The sequence below is a fragment of the Balaenoptera physalus genome (assembly GCF_965194825.1).
Source record: "Balaenoptera physalus genome assembly, chromosome: 18".
In the NCBI taxonomy this organism is placed as follows: Eukaryota; Metazoa; Chordata; class Mammalia; order Artiodactyla; family Balaenopteridae; genus Balaenoptera; species Balaenoptera physalus.
In genome coordinates, this window is record NC_138899.1 from 10,295,261 (window position 1) to 10,309,572 (window position 14,312).

Consider the following 14,312-nt stretch of genomic DNA (forward strand, 5'->3'; position numbering starts at 1 on the left):
GCAGGGAAAAGCTGTGGCTTGTGAGGAAAGGGCCAAGACCTTTAAAATATGTCATTTGGAGGTTATCAAGAAGCAGATAAGCAAGCCAAGGAGACTGGGGAAAAACAGGATGCAGAGTACCGCTCTCACCAAAAGTGTTCTAAGGAGGAAGAATGAACTTTGCTAAAAGATCAGGTAAAATGAAGTAGGAGAGTGTCCTTTGTATTTAGTGATTGGGGTTGTTATTGGAGACTATAGCCAAGGCAGTTTCAGTGGAATGTGGAAAGCAAGTGAATGTGAGTTGGGAAGCTAGAAAAGTGTGGGCAACCTTTCAACAACTTCAGCTATGGAGAGTAGAAGCAAGGCGGGGGGGGCAGCTGGAAGGGTACGTGGAGGAGAGAGGAAGGCTTGGGGCTGATAAATGCCGATGATACGGATCCAGTCGAGAGGGAGATACTGAGCTTAGATCGGACTCTGTGATACTGGGGGAAAAGGCGGGATGGGGGGAGGGTTCGGAATCCGTGTTTTTAGGAGTAGCTTTGTAGGTTTGGCGGTGGAAAGTGGGGAAAGTTTCTCTTTTTCTTGAAGCAGGAGACAGAGTAATCTACTAAGAATGGGGGTTATGAAATGCGCGGAGTGGCAATGCCGTTGGGAGTGGAAGTTTAGGACACAGTGACTTGGTGAATGGTCGATGGATGGATGGCGGATCTGGCCAGGTGAAGGGCCACAGCAGGGTTCGTGGGTCAGCAGGAGAATGAAGACCAGGGCCGTGGAACAGGATCTGCTAAAAACAAAAGCCCGGGCAGCAGGACCTTGGATGGAAGAACGCAGTTTCAGTTCTTTCCTGAGAGGCAGAAAGTGGAGACACACACTTGAAACAACTCCTCCCAGACAGGAAGAAGTCTAGAGTTCTGGTCGTTACGACCCAGCTCCTTTTCCTGCAGGGACCCTGCAGCACCTCCGCCGAGCGCCACCGACAGCGCGAGGACCGCGAGACAGGCCAGGAATGGGCTCCAGCGCGGCGGACAGCAGGAGGGAGGGAGATGCGCCCGCGGCGGCCCGCTCGGGCCCGCTCCCGCAACCCGCCTCCCGGGGCCAGGCTGGGGCCGCCCCTTCCCGCCCCGGCCCCGCCCCCGCACGGGCTCCGCGCCCAGTGCTCCGCGCCCAGAACTCCGCTTCCTCCTCGGCCACCAAGTCAGTCTGTCCCTGCGACTCCTCCGCCGCGACTAGCGCCCTCTGGCCTGACGTCACCGGTGCGCCCACCAATGACCTGAAGAGGGACCGGCGGCGGCGTGAAAGTGACGGCAGAAGCAGCCAATGGCCGCGAGGAGGGGGCGGGCCGAGGCGGGAGTGTGAGAGTGAGCGCCAGTACGCGTGGGGAGTTGAGGACTGTGCGGGAGGCGCGGGGCGCCGAGGGGGGGGGGCGGGGGGCGGAGAGCGGGGGAGCGGCGCGGGAGGTCCCTCCCCCTGCCCGGCTCCGGGCTGGTACCGAGAGCTGCCGGACTTCCAGCGCCCGGGAGGGAGATGTGGCCGCCGCTCGGGCTCCTAGCAGGTAACGCGCGGGGCGGCCCCTGCAGGGCTGAGCGCGGCCGAGTACCGCGGGGCGAGCGGAGTTGGGTGCGGAGCGGACGCGGGGTCCTTCCTCGCTGCCGCCGCGCCCCGAGCCCCGCGGTCCGGCCCGGGCCGGGCGGCTGCGCTGCTGGAGGAGTTGGCTCCGGGACCCGGGCTGTGGCCGGGGCCGGGGTCACCGGGGATGCGGGCCCCGTCGCCATGCGCCCGGGTGTAAGCAGCACGCGGGACAAAGGGCGCGGCGTGGAGGGTGCACGCTCCGCCTGCCCGCGCCCCTGCGCTCTCATCGCCGCCCCTGCTCGCTCCAGCAGCGTGGCGCTCCGTCGACCCCGGGTGCACGGGCTCCTTTGGCGTGTCCCCGGAGCGGCCACCGGGCCGCGGGGCCCCGCGCCACCCCGCGCCTGGCCGCCAGCTGGCCGCAGTGCGGGCGGTGGCTGGGCGCAGGAGGGCCGCTCGGCCGCGTGCTCTGGGTTAAAGGCGGCTCCCCTGCAGCGCCGCGAGTGCCAGCCACTCGGCGCTGGCTGCCGGGCAGAGCGGCGTGCCCTGGGTCGGGGCGCCCGGGACCACCGAGCTGCCACTTCTCTGCGCGGGCTTGGAGTTTGGGGAAGCACAGCAGGTGGCGTAACCGCCGTCTCACCTCCAGCGAACTCCGCGGGGCTTCTGGTCTTGTTGATGTTGTGACTGTAGGCTGTGTGTATTTTCTTTTTTTTTTAACCACACACAAAAGAAGGGAGGAGTTAGAGGAAAGATCTAACCAGAGCACTGTGAATCGTGCCACACTGCTTTTTCTCTCGGAGAACAGATGGATGGGGAGAATTTCTTGAGAAACAATTAACAGTGAGGACTGACTGGATCCCCTCCCTGTCCCCTCTTCCCGCAGTCCCGACCGTGCCTGGCGCGCCCCAGATGGAGGTGGGGTAAAGGGACACCGGCCGACTTAGATGGGAAAATGGCTACAAGCTAGCAAGCTGGAAACTTTCTGGGACAGTGGAACTGTGAATGTCGAACCTCCGCAGTCATTCTTGCTATTGGCAGGCATGGCCCTCATGTGTTACTGAATTAAGAAACTGGGAAGGCAAGCACAAGAGGAAGATACCTCGAGTAGCATTGTGTTCAGCGCTGCGTGGTGGAGAGCGGTAGAGATGATTGTCTCCCGTGCCTTGGGGGCCCCAGGAGAGGAGCAGCCAACTCAGGTCTCCACATGCTGGGCCGGAAACGGCTGTGTTCTTTATTCTGATTTCCAGAGGCACTGTCTCATCTCAGCCTGGCAGAGGGCAACTGGTGTGTGGGTGGATTGTTACTGATGAGGTAGAAAGGCTAGCCTGATGCGAGAAGGCCCTTCAGTGTAGGGGGAAGAATATTCTTTAGTAGGTGGCTGCTGATTTTTCCATGGATCACTTAGGTTTGATCTGCCGTCCTCTTTACTGCAGTCCAGGCTGCTGTGTCAGCTGTCACCAGGTCCCCAGGGTTCTCAGCTCAGTGACTGATGTTTGTTTGCTTTTGAGAGGTGGCATGGGATCCCTGTTCAAGGTCTTTTTGACCTTTTCATTGATGATCGGTTAATTTGTTTTAACCCCCTGAACATAGAGGCGTGATATAAGGAGTTTGAGAAATTGAGAATAAAGAGACTTCTGCTTCGTTCCAAGTCCAACTGCTCATAGGCGCTAGTCAAGTCTCAACACAGTGGGAGATCGGCACAGGAGTCAGATAGGAATCAGAACACCAGCATTGTCACTGGTAAAACTGGCTGGAGCTCTGCTTGGGCTGAGCCTGAGGCCACTCTGTTGCTCCCTTATTCTCAGTTCGTAAGGCAAATTTACTATCCACCCGGGGCTCCTGGGCAGGACATCCCCTGGAGAAGGGGAATGGGGCCATGCCTCCCAGGGCCCATCCGGAGAGAAACAGAACGTGTGCCTTCCTGGTTCATGGCCTGGATCCAAAAAAGGTGGAGGGGACCCGTCTCCCTCCATGTACCACCTCATGCCGGCAGGGCTTCTTTTACCTGAGCACCAAGCCTGGCTGGGAACATTGCAGAAAAAAGGCCATCTACTGTTGGAGGAAGAGGATCAGGGTATACAGCTGTGCACTTTATGCAGGACATACAGATGCCTGGCCAGGGAAGCAGTGCACCGGGTCTGCCCAAAAGAAGGGTGCCCTTTTCTCAGTTGTATCGGGTCACCTGATGGGCTACTGCTGGCCTTGGTTGGTTAGCGCATCTTCAGGAATGGCAACACTGGTGATCCCAAGACAGGAGGTCAGGGGCTGGTCACTTGGTACTAATCTCTCCAAAATGATTACAGTCATGGGAGCTAATTGTTTCCACATATGCTCTTATTTAATTCTTAGCACAACCTGCTGGAGTCAGTAGTGATACCCTATTGTGCTGATGAGGAATGGATCCTTAGAAAGACTAGATAGCTCAAGGTCATGCCGGTAGCCAGTCCAAATCTGTGTGCCTCCAGAGCCTGTGCTCTCAACCACTGGGCTGGACCGAGGTTCCTAACGCACTGTACCTGTATCGCATTTGCTAATCCACAATATTTTCCGAACCATCCTCCTATACCCATTAACAATCACGCCTGAAGTGGAAAGGGCATTTGTGAGTGTTCTCAGGGGCAGCAGAGATGTGAGAATCTTGGCGACCAGGGGAGGGACGCAGCAATGAGCAGGGAAGAGCCAGCCGGGATGGGGACGGGACAGATGCTAGCCTTCCTGATGTCCCTGCCAGAGAAGAGGGGGAGCTCATTCTGAGATTGCCTCACCCATTCTGTTGACTCCCCGAGGAGTCCAGGCCTGGCCCCCCGGGCACCCGAGATGTTCAGGTCTGTAGTCTGCCTTCCGTCTGCCTCGGCTGTTGCCTGAGTACCAAAGCGATTGGTGTGTGCTACAAACAATCTGAGATGAAAAGGGAGGCTCAGCAACTAATTTAGGAGCACAAATTATTTCCTGACCCAGTATTCTTCCTGGAGGGCCATTTGAACCTCACAGAACCGTTTGTGAAACACTATTCAAATATTTGGGCCTGAAGCAGATAACATCAAGATGAGTTATGGGACCGTTTATCAGCTCACAGCTCTGTTTTGCATTTAAAATTGATAAAGAGTATTTGCTTTCCTTCACATTCACTCTGTAAATCAAAGAACGCTTTTATTCCCTCCTTGTTAAGTCAGGGTAACTTCCTAACTATTCAGTCCTTTTCACTTATTTATTTTAGTTTTAGTAGCAGGGGTAATTTCTTTAGCTGAAATGTACACACAGTGGTTGGGGCCTGTGTCCCCTGTGACCTCTGTCGTGTTTGCAAGTGTGATTTGGATTTGACCAGTGGTTTATCCTTTCAGTGAAAAAGAAAAAGAAAAAAAAAAGCAGCAGATAGTGGCTGGAATATTCCCCCCCCCCCCCCCACCGCACTTGCTGAGAGCATGAGTTACATCAGGTGGAGAAGCTCTAGGGCCCAGTGCTGAGAGAGTTGCAGAGCCTTTCATTTCCGGATTGTAAACTTGAACCGCTTTCTAGCACCTGTGACCTCGGATGGCCTCTTGGGCTGACTTCTTATTGATTCCATAATCTGGGGTATTTCCTTGGAGACCTGGAAACAAATACAGTTGACCCTTGAACAACACGTTTTTGAACTGCGTGGGTGCACTTATATGCAGATTATTTTCCGTAGCAAAGACTACAGTACTAAAAACAAACAAAACAGAACCGCACGGGGCGTGGGTTTGATCCCTGGTCTGGGAACTAAGATCCTGCATGCCCCATGGCGAGGCTAAAACATAAAAAAAGGCTACATTACTATAAGATCTGTGGTTAATTGAGTTCCCGGATGGGGAGGAACCACAGATACGAACTTATAATAAGTTATACATAGATTTTCAACTGCGAGGAGGGTCAGTGCCCCTTACGCCTGAGTTGTTCAAGGGTCAGCTGTACATCTAAACTGCCTCTCCAATCAAGGGGCCTGGGGTTTTCTTCCATCTCAGCATGAAGGAGTGGGGCCCTGCTCCCTTACTGGGGAAGACGAGAGCCTCAGTACCAGTACACCAAATACTCCAGGGGATTCTCAAAAGAGAATAGTTCTGTGCCTGTGTTTTCTCCCTCTTTGAAGAAAGTACTAGTAATAACAGGTAACCTTCCCTCGGCGTTCATTAAACCCAGGCAGTGTTTCTAAGCACTCTAGGTGGGTGTGTTGCTTAACCTTCATGACGACCATGTAAGGGGGGGCCCAGTTACCGTCCCCATTTTAGAGGTGAGGAAACTGAGGCCCAGAGAGGTGAAGTAACTTGGCCAAAGTTACACAGGATTGGAACCTCTAAGCAGTTTGACCCAGACGTGATCCTGGTAGAACCAAAGGAAGTGCCTATTGAGGGTGTGGAGAATGGGGACAGATGCAGTGTGATTGGAGGGGCGGGAGAGTTTGATATTTGTTTGGGCAAGTTCCAAGTCAGGAAGCTGTTAGGCAACTCTCACTGCTGGAAAGTTCTTTTGGTTTGCAAAGTACACAGGAAGTGGACTCTTAAGGATAGATGGCACACACAAGGCCACAGAACTAAGAAATGGCAAGGCTGAGAAACGAAATTTCTGGCTTTAACATATGCCCCTTTGAAAGAAAAGTTAAAAGAAGTGTCTGTTTTTAACTTGACTCCTTCACCAGTATTGGAGGTCGTGTCCTCACCTGGAATAGCTCCCCCTGTTCTTGTTTAGGGTACAGTTCATCCTTCTGGAATGATGCTGTCCCCAGCCAGTCAGTCTGCAGTGTGCCCTCCTTCCTCTCTCTGTCCCCTGTGTGGGAACCACGGTCATGTGCCCTGCGACCTCACCTCTATTAAACTAACTCTCTCCCAGATTTTCATTTAACTGGCAGGAGTGTCTGTGTTCTGGAGATAGACTGTAAGCTCTTTCAGAATCAGGACCATGCTTCACGCACACACACCAACACACACAATGTGCTAAGACCCAACAATGAATATTTATTGATTTTTCTTGGTTGGAAGAAGCAAGATGGTAACTTTTTTTTTTTAACTTTGTAAACTGGTTCAAGGACTATAAAAATGATTTACCTTATGGGGCTGATAAACATAGGATTCCCTTAAATCAATGTTTCTCAAGGATAATCCAGCATCAGAAGCCCAAGGACTTCTGACTTGGTAGGTTGTATTTGGGCCCAGGAGAATCTACATGTGTCCCACGTGATTTTTCTGTCCACTCGAGTTTTGAAACCATGATGTAAAGCTGTTAATGATCACATCCTATAAACTCACAGCATAAATGAGTGAGACTATCTAGCTCTTTTTCACTTGAGGTAAACATGTCTACTGTATAAACATTCCTAACAAGGCATTGATGAATATTTATGTCGTGTCACTTTTCTTGCAGGTTTCTAGCCAGCATAATGCTGGAGCGAGAGGCCGGCAGCCCGCAGTTTTCAGGATGGCCGAGTGGGATGCCAATTTGGATCACATCATTCCGTCTTCTGTTCTTCCTCCTCTCTGGGCTAAGTTACTTGTGGGATTTGTTTCCCTCGTGTGTTTCGCACGTAGCTACGATGGAGACTTTGTCTTTGACGACTCTGAAGCGATCGTTAACAATAAGGTTCGTATCTTAATGTCTCTTTGGTAAACTGACATTAACCACGTGCCTACGTCCCTGCGTGATGCTCTGCGTCGGTGTTGAATGATTCTCTACTGAACTTCGGTTGAGCCTTTGCCTGGGCCCCCATCGTGCTCTGGATTTCCCATCTCTTTTAGAGAGCATCTCCTTGATTTAGGGCCCCTTTTATCACTGGCAGCAGGGTCTCCAAGCTCCGCCTAACCTCAAGCTTACCCTGGCTGTGTGCCCTACATGAGGCCCCAGTCCACGCACGTATCAGAGAGACCATTATTCTAAGATGACAAGGCCAGGGTTTTGCAGGGCATTGCAGACTATTTCAGGTTTTGTGACAGATTTCCAGAACTCTAGGCCAGAACAGTCGCCCCTCACACACACACACACACACACACACACACACATCATGTGTTTTTCCCCTGCTGAAGGTGCATCCGCAGCAGCAGGCAGCGAGCTGGCTTCTTTGTCCTTCGCTGAGAGCATCAGGACAGCCTGCTGACAGCTGCGGAGGACCAGGATTTTGCTGCCCGCAGAAGCTGCAGTTCCTGCTCATGTTTCATGTTTGGAGACTCAGGTTTGCTGAGTTTGCAAAATCCCAGCCACTTTTGCTCACCAGTAGACGCAGGGAAAATGATATTCTCCTTCACTCGCTGACTAGAGGAAGGGAAGAAGAAATAGGTTTGTGGGAAGGGGAGAAAAAAGGTTTCAGCGAGCTAAAAGAAAATCAGAACAAGAAACTTGGAGGCAGGGAGAGCCCAGAGGAGAAAGAACGTGGAAACAGCACAGGTTAGAGCCTTTGTGACCATCTCACCACTCAGCAGATATTCTGTGCGAAGAGAACTTGAAGGAATTTACTAATCTCTTTCTCTAGTAGATGAAATTGTAGCATCTCTTTGTAACACTGTCCTTAAATGCTCCTAAAAAGTTTGAAGTCATGGATTTCCCAAATTCGGAAAGAGTCGTTTTCATATTGAAAGTGTTGAGAAAAATTCTCTACGTAACAAACAGGTGTTCTGTGGGGCGGGGAAGAGAGGGTAAGGGGTAAGGAGATGGCTGTTTTGCAGATATTTTATTTGTAACATACTCTAAATGATTTTCTGATTTTCTCGATTTCCATGGCAGACTCCAGCCTTGTTGATGTTTATTTTGAATCCAAGTTCTTCACTTGTAATTTCCCTCAAGTTCACCCAGCAGTTTACTGCAGATGTTTCTGTTTCAGTTCTTTTTGAAACAGTGCTTAAAACAAAAAGAAGTAAGTGTGTAGCTCTAAGCAACTATGTCACATGGGTGGCTTAATAGCTACAGAATTGCTTTTCTAACAGGGATATGAGGCTATGCCTTTATTTTTAAAATTCCATTTGGTGAGAGTTTCTTGACTCTTCCACTCTTATAAAGTAGAGGATATATGAAGTGTTAACGCAGGACCCATGTCGAAGAACTTTGGTGAGCGAGGCAGGGGAGACAGGAGCTGTGTCGTACATCAGATGCCCGGGTATGAGGTTGTAATTCTCTTTCTTCTGTGAGGAAAGGCAGATGAAGCCATTTTGTGGCCCTACAGCACATTGTCTTGGCAGTGTTTTCTAGAGCATCACACTGTGCCCCTTTGTTAACTTGCTAGCCCCCTTTTTTGCCTTTCCTGTTTAATGAAAGGCCCTCCTCTGTTCATTGGCACCATGCCTACGGTAATGTGAAACAGGCTGTTACTGGATTTTATTGGTGTTGAAGACTGTTTTCCAGATGCTTCCTTGTAGTGTTGAGTTGCCTTTTTTCATTGAGATGATGATTTTCTTTGAGACCGTGGAGTTAGCAAGAATTTGAGACACGACACATCTTTTCCATAAATCATTAGGAGGAAAAATTGACCTTTCTTCCTGTGGCACGCCCTGTTGTGTGTAGGCTACACCTAATCAAATATTTAGAGCTTTGCTGGTGTTCATTTTCTGCTCAAATGGAGGGAAAGATCTTCTGCTCAATTCCTTCACAACTGAGCAGGTACTTCTGGGACAATGCAAAAGTACATGGACTTCCAACATGGTCCTGGAGTAAACTAAGTTAGTGGGTGGATCCCACGACCTTTGTGAAATATCGAATCAACTCTTAGAGGGAGGTCCAGACACTCAAGGCCTCTGAAACTGATACCCAACGGAAGTGAAATTCACCCTCAAAGTGGGTGTCAGGTGACCAGCTCACCTCTGCTGCCTGTCCCCAAGCTTTTCCCTTTGAGTCATTAGGCTCCTAAGTAACAAATACTCACTGAATGCCACTGTGTGTCCTAGACACCAGTTGCTCTCTTGGACTGCCCATGATGTGACACACTTCTTCCATTTGGGGCCTTCTCCATCTTCAAATACTTGTGAGCTGCAAAGCCTGTCCAGTTTGGATGCAGACCCAGGCAAAGGGGCTCCTATCAGATACGCCCACCTGTTGGAGGCAGGAGCTAGTCGTACAGAGAAGAGGGGTCTGCGGGCAGCCAGGCAGCCTCAGCAAGATGTTCGGCGGTCTGATTTGTTGGTGCCCTTCTGGCTGCACAGCCCCAAACTAGGTCTTCCAGCCCACCTGGGAGTCGTTGGGCCTTGTGATCTTTTTTAAGGCATTCCTTTTTTCACTTAAGTTACTCAGTTGTTTTGGTTGCTGCAGCAAAGAATCTTGACTGCTACACCCTGCGGTGGTTATTACATCATAATTTCTAGATCCTAAAATATTCCTATTTAATTGTGCTGTGCAGAGAAAATTAACATTCAGTTTTGATACCTACTCCCAGTGCCTTTCTTCTTGTTAAACGCAGTTTAAGTCATCTAGTTTCATATTTAAATGTAAAAAAAACAAAAGATTCATTTTAAAGTATCTGTAGTTCAGTACCAAATTAAACTACCCTATATGGTAGGTATCATTTTAACATATTTAGTAATTTTTTTCCTTAAAAATTAGATGGAAATTGTTTTTTCTGTAATTTTACTATCTGCTTAGCTCACGATCAAAAATGGGAAACTTTAAAATCTATATGCTTACTCTTATGTTTGAACTGGGATATTTTTGGTAAATTACCTTACGTATTGGGTATGAGAGAGGGTAATAGTGATCTCACTTAGCTATGTGGTCCATTCATGCGTTCCGCGTGGATTGAGCACCTTCTGTGTACTCCCACCAAACGCAGGGAAGCCCAGGCCTCGAGGAGCCCCAGTCCAGTGGGGCAGACAGATAGGGGTCACATGATTATAAACCGCCCTGCAGCAGGTGCTGTGAGGACAGGCGCGAGATGCCCCAAAGGGAAGGGAATCGCGTCAGCTCAAGAAGGTCGTAGCCCAGTGGCCGAGATACAAAGGGCGGAAGGAGCTGAGCTGTGGGGAGCGGAGGGGTGACCGTCTGGGCAGAGACCTGTGCGCGCACAGCCTTGAGGTGGGTGGCAGCGGGAGTCGCGTGGGGACCAGACAAAGGCCAGGAGCAGAGCACAGAGTGTGCGAGATGAGCCTGCAGAATTCAGCAGGAGCCAGGGCACCGCACACTGGCGTCCGTGTCAGGACATCGGCTTTGTCCTGGAAGGGGAGGGTGGGTGGGGTGACACGATTTGCATTTCGGAGGGATTACTGGAGAGCAGGCAGAGGGCGCAGCGCAGCCGCGAGGAGGCCTGTCTGGGTCCTGGGTGAGGATGACGGTGGCTTGACCCAGGACTGGTGGGAGAGATGGAGAAGAGAGGACTTCCGCCCAGGGTGAGGGAGGAGCCCTGATCCCTCTTCTGGTGTGTTCCCGCAGGACCTCCGAGCAGAAACGCCCCTCGGGGACCTGTGGCATCACGACTTCTGGGGCAATCGGCTGAGCAGCAACACCAGCCACAAGTCCTACCGACCCCTCACGGTGCTGACTTTCAGGTGAGCTGCGACAGGACGGCTGTGTGGGAGGGGCACCCAAGGCCTGTGCGTGACGTTGTACCAGGTGGTATGTGACAAGGGTCCTGGGTCAGTGGTCCGGAGGGACGCATAAGCCACTCACTACGTGGGTCTCCAAGAAATACATGCTAATTCCAGCCACTAGGAGTTAGGTTGCAGGAGGACGGCGAGAATGTGCCTGAGGAAGCATCGCTTTAGGGTGATGCCGCTTTGGCGGGGCGGACACTGACGGTGGAATCACACCGAGAAGTTTAGCCTGGGTCTGGGCAGGGATAACTCGGTGAAGTGGTCCATGTTTTTGCACAGTTCTTGGAGGTGGGACCCTTTGTGAGTTAATACTGAGGAAACGATATGTCAAGGCAACATGTAGCATCTGATGAAATTGTGATTTTTTTTTTCATTATAAAAAACTAAGGTATAAATCCTCCTCCTGTGACCACATCAATATGCAAAAACAAAATGAAGCTTAAAACAGTCTCCCCAGCCCCCATTAATCAGGGAGCCATTTGCATTAAATAGATTTGTTCGTCTCACAAAAGTTCCCATGCGTAGCTGTTTCTTGGATGCGTTAGATACCTGTGTGTAGATCTCTCAAAGAAGCATGGAAATGATGAATTGGAACCACTGGTGATTGAAAAGCAACAGGAATAAGAATCCCTGATTATAAGGAAGTAGCTCCATTGTCTGGAAGGCTGGTGGACAAACTGTCAAGGAGTATTTGCGGGGGGTGGGGACCGGGTGGGATGGGAGAATCAGCAAGTCACATGACTATCTTAAGTCCAGGTCCCTGTGGGGTAGCCTGAGTAATGTGTGGTCTGTTATATCTTCCTGGGAGACAGTCTTGCCTTTATCGCACCTAAAAAACTGTCTAGCTTTCCTTTCGCGTTTCCTCTCCAAGTATTTTCTGTCCCACTCCTCTGAGATGCCTTTATCTTACATTTTCCGCTCTGCAGTTAATTATGTTCTTACCTCTTCTTCAACCTTCTTAGCTTGACAGGCATTATTTATCTTGACGCTACTTTTATCAAACTTGCACACTTTCTCTTCTCCCTTTAGTATTTTCATGCACCAGGGTTTTCCTCCAGCTGGTTCGCATTTTGTTTCGCGTGCTTCTGGACCGCTGGTGTGAACACCCTTCTTTCACTGCAGGATGAACTACTATTTGTCGGGAGGCTTCCATCCCGTGAGTTTCCACGTGGTCAACATCCTCCTGCACAGCGGCGTCTCCATCCTCTTGGTGGACGTCTTCTCCGTGCTCTTTGGGGGCCTGCAGTACACGAGTAAGGGCCGGAGGCTAAACCTGGCCCCCAGGTCGTCCCTGCTGGCTGCCCTGCTGTTTGCTGTGCACCCAGTGCACACCGAGTGTGTAAGTATCGTCCGCCCACCACCACCTCTGCACTGGTGTAAGGAGGACAGGCCGTCCACGTATCGGCTCGTTCCCTAAAACAGGCTTCCCTCGGATACTCGTATGGCTGTAGAAAGCCCAAGCTTTCAGACATTTGGAACGATGATTTGTAGGGCCAACAGGTCCCTCTTAGGGCAAACACAGGGTCCCCTATGGGCGAAGACTGTATAATGACCGTGTGGTATGATCTCTGGTGATACTTTCTGTTTCCTTATATGACCACATTGTGAAGGTATGAATGTTGAGTCTTGCCCAGCTTTGGGGTCTAAAAACCAGAGTCTGAGATTACTTTTCTTCCAGGTTGGGTCTGATGCAATTTTCCGATGTTAGCGGAGAGCTTTATAACTTCCTAAATACTTTCTCATACTTAATATGATTGTCACCAGAACTCCGCGGGATCAGTGGGGGCAGCCTAACAATTTCCACTTTACAGAAGAGGAAGCAGCCTGGGGGGACAAATTCAGGACTTACCCAGGTCAGTCACGTAGCTGGTGGATGCAGGGATAGAACTTAAGATCTGGTCATCCGAGCCCGAGCCCAGGAGAGGCCAGCACGCTTTGAGTTGACCTGGAAAGCGGGTCCCCGCATCCTGCTGGGACTTGCTCGTGAATTCTCCCCACCTGGCTTCTCAGCCCACGTAGTCAGGCAGCTCCTGCTTTGAATCCGCTGAGCTGCTGCTGAATGTGTTCGGTGCAAACTCTGTTGGGATTTAACCAAACACTTGTGAGGTTTTCAGGAACCACCCTACCCCACTGCCATGGAACCCTTTGAAAATGTAAGTCAGCATGTTTGATTTTAGTTCTTCGTTCTGGAAGTGTGAAGTACCTAGTATAAAATACCACATGGACCCTCTTGCTTCTCCACAATAGATTCCTGCGTTCCGTATGTATTTCAATACCTGCATTTTGACCAGTTGCATTGAGCATCTTGAAGTCAATTTCAAAATATTGGGCAGAATTCCTGCCTTTAGCATCTGATTTTGTTAGTATTGTTAAACTGTCTGTTCTTCGGTATTAAAAGGATTGCAGGATTGTTCTCACAACCTCCTTCTAATATCTTACTACTTGAAAACTTTTTTAAAAGTCTCATAATTTTTTTACTTCGGCAAATTCAGAGGACTTAAGGGATTGGGAACTGTTGTAAGATAAATAGCTATCGATCGATAGGTAGATAGATAGATTTGTGATCAAATTAGAATTTGTTTCCATGCAAGTTCTCTTTATGGTCTAAATGATAGTGTTGTGCACATTGATCAGAAATAAGGGAATTTCTGGCAAAAATACAGATTTACTGTTTTGGTCCTTGTCTAATTTTGTGTAATCTTAAAAGCAAAATGAAATAGTTGAATTGTTAACCAAAGAAATGTTTCTAAAATTCTGCTTTTGAATATGAGAAGTTAGTTTATAGAAAAATTTGAAATGTCAACAAGTATAACTGGATGTGTGCAAACACACACACACACACACACACACACACACACACCCCAGCTAAATGCAATGTGGGAACATGTTAACCCAAGGGAGGTCCAGCTACAGGAGAGAAGGGAATATTTGAAAAATGTCTTCATCTCTCCTCTCCCTCCTTTCCATGAAAGCCATTCAAACTCAAATTGCAAGAAAAAGTTATGGGTCATGGAAAAATAGCATATCTAAAACAGATCATTTGTATGTTCACCTTTCCTCATTTTGGCAAATAGTCAGTATTTGACTGACTGTTTCATCTTCTCTATACCCCGCTGTTATTTCCCACTCTACATTTAACCCACTTTAACAGTGAGCAAAAACCAGGCCCACCCAAGGAAACCCTGGAAGGAGAGTTCCTCAGAGCTTTCTGGGCCAGTACTGAGGAAGCACCCTGTGCTCTGGGCTGTGGGT

At 49.9% G+C, this 14,312-nt stretch overlaps 1 protein-coding gene across 6 annotated transcripts in view; it reads left to right on the forward strand.

Moving 5' to 3' along the window:
- The first annotated feature begins 1,258 nt into the window (after window positions 1-1,258).
- Window positions 1,259-14,312, forward strand: part of TMTC4 (transmembrane O-mannosyltransferase targeting cadherins 4) — a 123,074-nt gene continuing 110,020 nt past the window's right edge. For 4 of the 6 annotated variants that reach the window (XM_082434628.1, XM_082434629.1, XM_082434630.1 and 1 more), the window contains exons 1-5: window positions 1,396-1,531; window positions 2,429-2,741; window positions 6,922-7,137; window positions 10,900-11,015; window positions 12,183-12,399. In XM_082434628.1, the coding sequence (XP_082290754.1) occupies window positions 2,691-2,741; window positions 6,922-7,137; window positions 10,900-11,015; window positions 12,183-12,399 (600 nt within the window). In that variant the 5' untranslated portion in view covers window positions 1,396-1,531; window positions 2,429-2,690. Of the gene's footprint in view, window positions 1,348-1,374; window positions 1,532-2,428; window positions 2,742-6,921; window positions 7,138-10,899; window positions 11,016-12,182; window positions 12,400-14,312 lie in introns of those variants that run through there. The other 2 variants (XM_082434632.1, XM_082434631.1) reach the window with 2 other exon arrangements.